General features: G+C 34.5%; 1 protein-coding gene across 1 annotated transcript in view; it reads right to left on the bottom strand.

Moving 5' to 3' along the window:
• Window positions 1-3,199: 3,199 nt before the first annotated feature.
• DCP2 (decapping mRNA 2) overlaps window positions 3,200-10,448 on the bottom strand; it is a 42,451-nt gene continuing 35,202 nt past the window's right edge. Inside the window, exons 9-10 of the mRNA XM_011365175.2 lie at window positions 8,282-8,333; window positions 3,200-6,591 (exon numbers count right to left, since the gene is read on the bottom strand). Of these exons, the coding sequence (XP_011363477.1) occupies window positions 6,428-6,591; window positions 8,282-8,333 (216 nt within the window). The 3' untranslated portion in view covers window positions 3,200-6,427. The remainder of the gene's footprint in view (window positions 6,592-8,281; window positions 8,334-10,448) is intronic.

Here is a 10,448-nt window from a genome sequence, read left to right as displayed (position 1 = left end):
AATAAAATTTGTTTGAAATGACTCATTATAAATATCTTTACCTTTTTCAGACTCAAACTACTCCCCAAAAAACTGAAGATTACATATCTTCCATGAACATACCTAGTCCCTACAGCATAAAAGACACTTGTTCATAGCTTGTTTTGGAAATAGGGTATAAAAAGAAATCAATTCTTATTCCTTTTCCCATCCAAACTAAATTATATGTCCTTATTTTGCTTAGATGGAAGACAACCTTACATAAGAGGATTGCATTTAAGTTAGTTAATACATAAACTATTAATTCCACTTGATTAATCCTTTTATTCTGAAATAAGATGGTTAGAAATTTTCATTAAAGCCAACGAGTAAAATTAAAAATCTGAATTATATGAATACCTACCCAAAGGCAATTTTATAAGGTATTAAACTAATAAGCAAACCAAAAACAATAAGAAAAGTGTGTGCACATACATACACACACACACACAAATATATTTATGTAAAATAGTTCATGGTTTTATTTTCCTTCCCCATTTGTAACTGAAGAAATAGAGTTTATAATATTTATAAAATGGAAATCAGGTTAGCATGTCTCCTCATCTAACCCTGAAGTGAAATATGAGCAAAAAGTAAAACTAAAGACGGTTCTTGGACACTTGCATTTGAAATTAAAAGGTACTTGTGCAAGATCCAAACAAACCTAAAATGAGAGCAGTGCCGCAGGACAATGGCGAACTGCACAAAAACTCTAGCAGATGTCGTCTTTTGTGCTTTCTATCAGTGCATAGCATATGTATAGTCCATGAAGAGTGCAAGTCCACTGTTATTCATCTGTTCCAAACGTGTTAGCACATCTAACCAACCAAACTGCTGAGGAATACTTACTGCCTTTCTCAATTTTATTCAGTTGAAAACCTTTACTTTGCATTCATTTGGTGCTATCCATAGGCTATTCTTAAATATCACAAAAGCATAATAAGCCAAGAAATCATTTTACAAAGAACTAGCTAACAACTTAAAGCTTAAGAAATGACTAACAATATAGATTTAAGCCCAAAATGTTCCACACCAGTTTGCACCTACAGATTGCTTTAGAACCTCAGATTCAATGAATTAAAAGATTAAATTAAAAAGTTACATTCTACCTCAAAAAGTCTAAAACTAAGACTGAGGACCAGAACACTGCCCATTTCACCCTAGAACCACACAGAAGTTTTCTTTGTTCCCAAACCAATCTGACGGCTACATGCATTGAGACACTCAAAATGGCACAGGTGTCTACAGCCCTCTGCATGTGGGCCCAAGGGTCATAGTGAGATCAACTTTGGAAGGCAAGATATGATCATTGCTTGCAAATTCCCAGTGGCAGAGTCGCCATTCAGATGCAGCAGAAATTTAAAAAAAAAACAACTCTTCTACATAAGGGACAAGGAGGGTAGTGAGAATGGGGAGAAGGACTCCATGTCCTCTTCAAGGCTAGTCACACCAAGAAAAAAGATTAAGATACAAGAGGTCTTCAGATGGTGCCCAAGAGGCAAAAGCCAATAACCAAAACACCCAACCACACCTGCAAGAACCCTCCCACTAATAAAGCAGCAAATATACATTCAGTGCCTTCTTCTATCACTGAACTGAAGGACTAAAGTCTACTAAGAGGAGGGCCCGTGTGGAACAAAGTTACAAAGGCAATTGATTTATGTAGTGAATCTTTTTTCTCAGAGTACTCTTGACCAACACTACACAGTTAACACAAGCACTTTGTCAAGGTTAACTCCTTTCAGATTTTGCTTTCAAACTGCTACTGTAGCTAGACCATCCCCTCTAACCACAGAAGATCCAAGACAAATGGAATCTCTAACCAGTGATTTCATTATTCTGGGGACCCAGATTAAAGATTCAATTATGAACATTTTCAAGATATAAGACTTCCATACTTTAGTATAATATTTTATTTACACTTCTTTGTACTTTAAAGTCTGAGCAACGAAGCTCATGGAAGCTAGCCCTTCAAGCCCACCCCCATGCATGAGAGGCAGCTTGACTCTCTTCCCTAGCTACAGATCACTATTTCAATAGTAAATGCTGTTTGTCACAGGGCAACTAGATGAAAAGGAATGGATCGCCATTCGTGACAAATGTATAGCTACCAAATGAAGTGACTATGACACACACCTGACCATGGCTGTGTGTATTCCGGGTTGTGTTCCTGTAAAAAAGCAGTGCACTTCATCATGACTACAGTTGTTTGCGAATAAGATTTATTTACCAAAACTGTTGTTTCACTAATACTTGTTTACCTAGAGACAGGTTACTTAAAGGTAAAGGATATTGATACCTTCAGATATTGTCTTGCTTACCATTAATCTAAAGTTACAATAGATTCCCCAAGCTAGAAAATAATCCAACTCAAAATTACTAGGTAACACTTATTCTTCTGCAATCAGAAAAAAACGTTAATGAGTCTGATCTTATAACTCTGATTAATATGCAAAGAAAATAACATCTCAGAGAATGCTGATACACAAAAGATGTCAATCAAAACAAAATCTGAGCAGACAGAGGTCCACTGGTACAAAAATATAGAAAGCCAAAATATGTAAGAAAAATAATTTGGCAAAAGCCTGGTTTTTTAATTGACTTTGCTCCTTACTGTGGAAGTTAACTTGGAGACCAAAAAAAGAAAGTGAGGGACTAGGTAATGAAATATTTTTAATGTACACATGCACTTAGATCTGAACATTTCTAAAGATCACTACAATATGCTGAGTTTTATAGAAGAATTTAATCCCCGTGCTTCGAAGGATGCTATTTATTCACTTAGAGTTCCTTTTACTTGATATTACAGTAGACCCCTTCTTGTCCATGGAGATGTATTCCAAGAATTCCATTGGATGCCTGAAACCATGGACAGTACCAACCTTACACACACTATGTTTTCCCATACACATATACCTTTTCACTTCAAGGGAGCACTTGACCACTTCTCTTTGGCATATCCGAATTGCCAGCATTCTTGTGCTTTGGGGACATTATTAAGTAAAATAAGGGTTACCTGAACACAAGCACTGATACAAGTAGGTATAAAAATCAAGATGACTAAGTGACTGACAGGCAGGTACTATATACAGCGTTTATCTGCTGGACAAAGGGATGATTCACATCCCTGGCTGGAGGAAGTGAGAAAGCGTGAGATTTCATCACACTACTCAGACCAATGTACAATTTAAAACTTATGAATTGTTTATTTCTGAATTTTTCCATTTATTATTTTCACACCACAGTTGACTATGGAAAACAAACTGCGGAAAACAAAACAAAGCCACAAATGAGGAGGGACTACTGTGCACGCAAATTACTAAAAGACAAAGTACCAATCCAATCTTATAGCATAAAATTTTGCTACACATCTTCATTATCTATACTAATTGATATTTAATAGAAAAATAAGGATATCCAAAGCTCAAAGCAGCAAGCAGTGACCACAGTTCTTTGATAGCATAGACTTACTTGCCTTTATATATGAACATGAAAATCCAACTTAATTTCCATAGATCTTCAATCAAATTTCACCAATGCTCATAAGAGTTCTATTAGATTCTCAGACTTCTCTAAATGCCCATGTCTCAGAAGAACGTCACTGTTTGAAATCCTAAAGCCATTCATTTGCTATTTCTTAATAAAAACTTGTGCAAGCATGTAAACCATACCCCTATCTTTTGGATTACAATGGTTAAGTACAAAAACAATTCATTTAACATCTGATGAATCATTACCATTATACATAAAAGCACCTACAAAGTTTAAAAAAATAAGATTCACAGTGCACTGAAGCTTGGAACTCATAAGGTTGGAGCATAACGACATTTAAAAAGTGGATTCAAAGACCTATTTCTCTCTCAAAGACATAAGCGGAATGAAGCCAACACAACTATTCTCATCTAGCTTGTTAAAATGCAGCACATACAAGTAAATTATTGCATATTCAGCACACTCTATCACTTGATTTCTTCAAACCATGCTAAAAATTCTCAAAGAAGAAATCCAGTTCTGTGCTAAGCATGGCCTTTCTCAAGGTAACCTGAACACTGAGAAACTAATACACAGGTTCAAGGGAATAAGTATACCAGATGCACATAAAGCAGGTACATCCAACTTACACGTTTTCTGCATAGTTAAATCACATCACACACAAACTTTAACTCCCATCTTTTAACATTTTTATCTCAAACTGTCAAGATAGCTAAAAGCCTCAAGTTATCAAAATCCCATCCCAACACCCTTATTGTTCCACAGTGCATTAAGTAAAGCAGCACAACATCAATAACATTTAACTATGGTTAAACTGCCATAACTGAAAAGAGAAAATCTGTTGGGTCTTGAAAAGGCTCAACACTATTAGAAGACATACTTCTGATTAAAAAAACAAACAAACAAAAAAGCCAAAAACTCTCTAATCTCTTGCTTTAGTATTGTGAGAGCTGAAAAATCCAGCTCTAGGCACCAGAAAACTAATCATACTATAGTATTCACTACACACACACACACACACACACACACACACACACAATCTCTAAAAGTTAAATGGTTTCCAGATGACAGTAAATGAGTGAAAATGATTTACCTGTCAGGCAAACGAAGTTTCCACTCCCTTAACAATTGAACAGAAATCTGGAATGCTGGGACCAACTATAAATATGGCTCAAGGAGACCCAAGCAAAGCAGCTGTATTTCTGGAAAGAACAGTAAGAGCTCCCAAACATAATCATATAATGCATTTTTAAAAAGGTCACAGAAGGATTCACAAATTTGTCACACTAAAAGATGCAGGATTGTAAATAATCTAATTTTCAACACAATGTTGTAATTGTGAATTCTCCTGCTTAGCACCAAGAGGGTGACACTTTTATTAATAAATAGAATTTCTCCTTTAAAATCAGGCCATTTAAAAGCTAAAGCAAAGTAATACCATGTGAATTCCTTACAATAGCATTTCTTTTGAAAGCCCCACTGGGTTAAATAGAACCCCTATTAAATAGGCTAGCTATACAGAATAAAGATTTCTACAAAAAAATTTACAAGCAGAGATATATTTTGTGGATACCACATGTAAAAAAATGATTTTTAAAACCCACATGACCGATGCACACGCACGCATATGCTCCCACCCTCCCCACCCTCCAGAGAGAGATACCTTCATTGAGGTCAGAAGCAGCCCAAACACTTAAGTCCCCTTAAAAGCCCTGGTGATTGTCCTCAATTATAGCTAAAATCCTTATTAAAAATGAGCATGGTCATGCTTATTTGGATTTACGAATCCTAAAAGAGCAAAATACATTCCTAGGAGTTCTGTATGGTTTTTCATGATCTGATCTTCCCCTAGTGAAATGCTTTACTTGTACTTGGGTAAATTGCATACCCCTTCCATTCTCGCTCCATCATCCAGGGGCTTCAGCATGCTTAGTAAAAGCAGGGCAGTCTCTGCTACAATGCAAATTAGAACCTAATATAACATTAGTTTCCAGAGATCAACACTGAGATGCAATGTAAAACCTAATAATGTCAGTATTCTATACTTATTTACACAACCGTAATATAGAATAAATTTTCAGAAGAACAAAATCATTGTACAACACTAAAGGGTTGGCGGCAAGATGGTAAAGACATGACCAAAGCAGCTGCTGGGTCTTGGCCTCCATGATCTCTGCTACTCTCTCTCCAGCCATCTCAAAGGTTTACTGGCTACAGGCAGCATAACGCAAAGTTAGAGCAGCAACTCCCCACCCAACCAATTCAGTCCTTCTCCAGGCTGAGGACTTTGTCCTTTAATGAACTGCTGCTAAGAATTCATTGTGAACATAACATATATCAGATGCTGGCTCTAAATAAAACCTTTTGAGAAAACTCCAAGCAGAGGAGGATTAGAGAACCTAAGTGATTAAAGCAAAGAAGTTTGTAAAATGCCACCAAAGCAGATGACCTGCAATCTTGACTTCTGTGACATTTCAGCTCTTATATTCATTTAGTAATTGTGTATTTTAAGTTTCTTTTAAATTTTCAAAGTAAGGAAACCATTATTGCAATCACTGAAATGGGTAGATTGAGAACTCCCATTAACTCAGCTACTTCATGATAACTCAAACACTGTTTTCTTGATCAGAATATAAAATAAAAACCACAATCACAGAAAAAAAATGCCCTCATAAAAAGTAACTTAAGTTCATTAGCCAAACACTGAAAAGGTACACCTGTATAAAAGGTTTTAACTGCATTTACAGTTCAAACTCATGTTTCTCTCTACTCTCTTCTGCAGAGAACAATCTCTGCAGAAACATCATTGCCTCCCTGCATTTCTTTAAAACACCTGAGAAAGGTAAGGCTCAGAGAGACACCCACTCAAATGCAACAGGTCTCTGATCTTGGGACTTCCAGAACACATCTGCTGCTATCAAAGGTCCAAGATTTTCATGATAGCATTATGGTCGAACTTGAAACTCAAAAAGGCTCTGGATGAAAAGGGGAACTTGCAATGTCCATTACATGCCACAGACTGTCCCTCGGCATGTTCCAGCAACTGGTCTTCACCAGAGCAAGGTAAGTCATATGCAGCATCTGTGTAAAAAGCAAAATAAATAAGCTCAGTAACTTAAGAAATAAAATATTTTTGTTTTAAGGAATTTGTTATGAAGGAATTCATGTAGTATATTTTTATATCCCACACTCTAAATCTAAGTAGAACCACTAAGATATTTTCCTTTCCCTAAACTCAGTTGAGTTTAATCGGTTATTGCTTACTTCACACATTCAAAATCTCAATCTTTTAAGACCCTTAATATCCATTCACTTGTTTTCCAAAATGGGCATACCTTTGTTTACCTCCGACATTTATATTCTGTGCTAACATAAAGGCTGTTTCTTGACAGAGATCAAAAAAAAAAAAAAAAAAGTAAGCACTGTAAAGATTAAAATTATAAGATATGTAAAGATTCCAAGTCTAGAAAAATAAAGCTGAAGCTTACCAATTCTTCAGGGAATATATCAACCTAAAGAAAAATCCGTATTTTTAAAACTATAATACAACAAAGCACTAACTTATTAGAGTTGTTTTGTTTGTTTTTTAAGTTGAGCAGGGACCTGACTAGGAATGTAGGTTTGGGATAGATACCAAGAGGCTGAGAGAAAGTCTGAAATGAGATTTCTCAGGACAAGATTCCTTTTATACTTTCTTCTCAAGACAACTTGAAACTTTATACGTCCATATATCATGCCCAAGTAAGCTGGGTATAACGAAGTTATACCCTGAACATAGGGCTTCTTAAAGATTGTGTTAAAATAATTTATTTATTTAATAATAATTTATTTCTGTACTTACGTTAATTAAACAATCAGCCTATCATGTCCCCGCCACCCAAAGTGGCCAGAAATATTCTATTAAGAGGATTTCTAACCACATAACTTATCTACACTAAACTAATAACGGTTCCTGCTTCTTCAGTTAACCTTAACTTTCTAAAATAGGGTTAAAGCAACTCTTTTAAAATACCTTTTATCTTACTTAAATCATAGATGTACTCCAAGAAAATTATTATAATGCTTTTCATTTCTTAGACTTTTTTTAATATGAAAGCTTTAAATTAGACGGTGAATAAACGCCTATCTACGGCACAGGGAATTTCATACAATTCAAAATAGCACCTAAGGAAAAAATAGTCTACTGCACTTCCGAATGATATCTATTAAATCAGTATTACCAAAGAGCTTTTTCTATATTCATCGGCATTACTTTCCAAATAAGATCACACACATACTCTTCATAACTTAGGATAGAGAAGTTCCAAATGTCACTTTAATAAAAGCTATCCTCAGTACCACCTTAAAAAGCTGGTCACTACCTCTGAAAAAGGATGTTCTTCTCCTCAAGTTAGTGCTCCCCTTTACTTATATCTTACACTGCACATAGAATGAGGTCTCCTCGCCTTTACAATACTAGGTTCTACTCCCTCTCTAACCCTTAAGCAACTATTTCTTTACAATATTCATGCATAGCACCCAGGCTCGACATTCACAAAGAAACGGCACATTGAAAAGGTCAATAATTTCACCTTGATCATTTAAATAAGTTCATTTTAGCGAGTTTTATATTTAGAGAATTTGACCACATATATGAGCTCTCTCTATAAAACATGTACAACACTTTCTTGCTTATATATTACAATTTATCACACATTCCACTAAAATTAAGGTTAGGCTAAAACCAAACCAAATCCCACCAGGCAGATATTTTAAAAAGAAAGTGACTTGCCTGTTTCAAAATTATCCTGAAGTTTTCGTGGATGAAGTTTTTTTTCACATTTCTATTAAAAAAAAATACACAATACACCATCTCCAGTTATTTCACTTATTATAAATAAGGGGATATACTATTGAATTTCTCAAAGAAAATTAAACCAGGAGTATAATAACCATCCCCATTCTTGCACTGGTACTTTTTTAAAAAATAAATTTATTTAAATGTATTTATTTTAATTAGTTTCAAGTATACAGTACATTGGTTAGACATCTATATCATTCATAAAAACGATTCCAATTGCTCCCTCCCTCCCCTGGCCCTCCACTTAGCCATCATATTAATGCTAACTACATTCCCTGTGTCATGTTCTCCATCTTCGTGCCCAACTATCAACTAATAATTTGTATTTCTTTAATCCTTTGCCCCATTCTCCCAGTCCCCTAACACCCTCCTCCTGTCACCAAATTATCCACTATTTTTGTGAGCCTGTTTTTGATTAGTTTGTTCTTTTTGTTCCTTAGATTCCACATATAACTGAAATCATATGGTATTTATCTTTCTCTGTCTTATATCACTCAGCATAATGATCTCTAGGTCCATGCATGTCATTGCAAATGGTAGGATTTCATTTTTTTAATAGCTGAGTAATATTCCATTGTATATATGAACCATAATTTCTTTATCCAATCATCTGTTGATAGGCATTTAGGTTGCTTCCATATCCTGGCTATTGTAAACTGCTGCCATGAATATTGGGGTGCATAGATCTTTACGAATTATTGTTTTGGTTTTCACACTGGTAGTTTTAATTTTACTTTTTAAGCCTAAAATTTCAGTTCTTCATCACATGTATAATATAAAAACACCATAAAAAAGAAATTTATTAAATTTCTCAATCTAGAAATAATTACTATTAACATTCCAGTATTTAAAAAAAAACCTAGAAGGCTAGCCTTTTTTCTATGAAGGTATGTGTGAATGTATCTTCATATAGCTATAGAATAAAATGGAATTATTCAATATACACTATTCTATAACCCACTTTAAAAATGTAACATACTGTGAACATATTCCTTTTCCAATAAATCTATTGTCATGTTTAATGACTACATTATGGTATTCTATTGTATAGATCTACAATATTGTATTTAATATTATCTTCTTGGATATTTAGATTGTTTTCATTACTAAAAAGAGTAATAGAGTGACTATTCTTTACATTTCCCTTTTAGGGAACCAAGGCAAGAACTTTTTCAGGCTTTCAATATAGCCAAACTATTCTCTAGAAGGTTGTACTAATTATTAACTTTTAAGTGTTGTCAATATACTCAAGATACACAACTGGGTAGCTTTTCATTTTTGCCAATCTGACAGGAAAAACTATAACAGTATAAGGCAAGCAGTCTAACAGTAAATCGATCTTTAACATGTCTTTGCCATGGACTCACTGAGCCCCAGGTAAGGCACAGCACCACAGGAATTCATATAAAATATTTCTGCTTAAAACTTAAAATTACTATTACCATCCACTGTTATAAAGACAAAAATAAGTGAAGCAACAATAAAAAAAAATTCGACATACAAATATTAGGACTTACAGAAAAGATAAACGAGACAGTTATGAATTACTTTCTGGAGCACAGACTAAAATAATGGAAGTAAATGCTTTTAAATGCTCACAGCTATTTGTCTTTAGGCCTAATCTAATAACTGGCACTGGCTGTATTTTGTTTATTTTTAATTTTCTAAATTCTATCAACTTAAAGGAAAAAAAATACATTGTGATGTTCTTTTGAACTTTTAACTTCATTAAAATAAGATACACTCTATTTAGAAGAATTTAGATAGAACAGCCAAGGACTTGCTCTGAAAAGCAGGATTCGCTATACACTGTTTTCATAGTATTAAAATTAATTTAAGTAACTAAATAAAAAAGCAAAGGTTAAATGTACAAGTGGATCAATTTTACAAGCCTATATAACTGAAAGCAGCCGAAAATTTTTAGTAGATGAACTACACAATTTGCTTCATAAAAATCCTGTCAATATAACAATTCAACGTGCTTTGACAATGAATGCCCCTGCCCCACCCTCAAAGAGGGTAACTGCTTTCTTAGTATGAGAGCTATAATTCTTACCATCAAGAGATTCTGCTGCTTGGCTGGCTGGCTGTGGACTCC

Source organism: Pteropus vampyrus, unplaced genomic scaffold (genome assembly GCF_000151845.1).
Source record: "Pteropus vampyrus isolate Shadow unplaced genomic scaffold, Pvam_2.0 Scaffold106, whole genome shotgun sequence".
NCBI classification, from domain to species: Eukaryota; Metazoa; Chordata; class Mammalia; order Chiroptera; family Pteropodidae; genus Pteropus; species Pteropus vampyrus.
The sequence above is the reverse complement of the archived record's forward strand: the minus strand, read 5'-3'. Positions and strand labels throughout refer to the sequence as shown.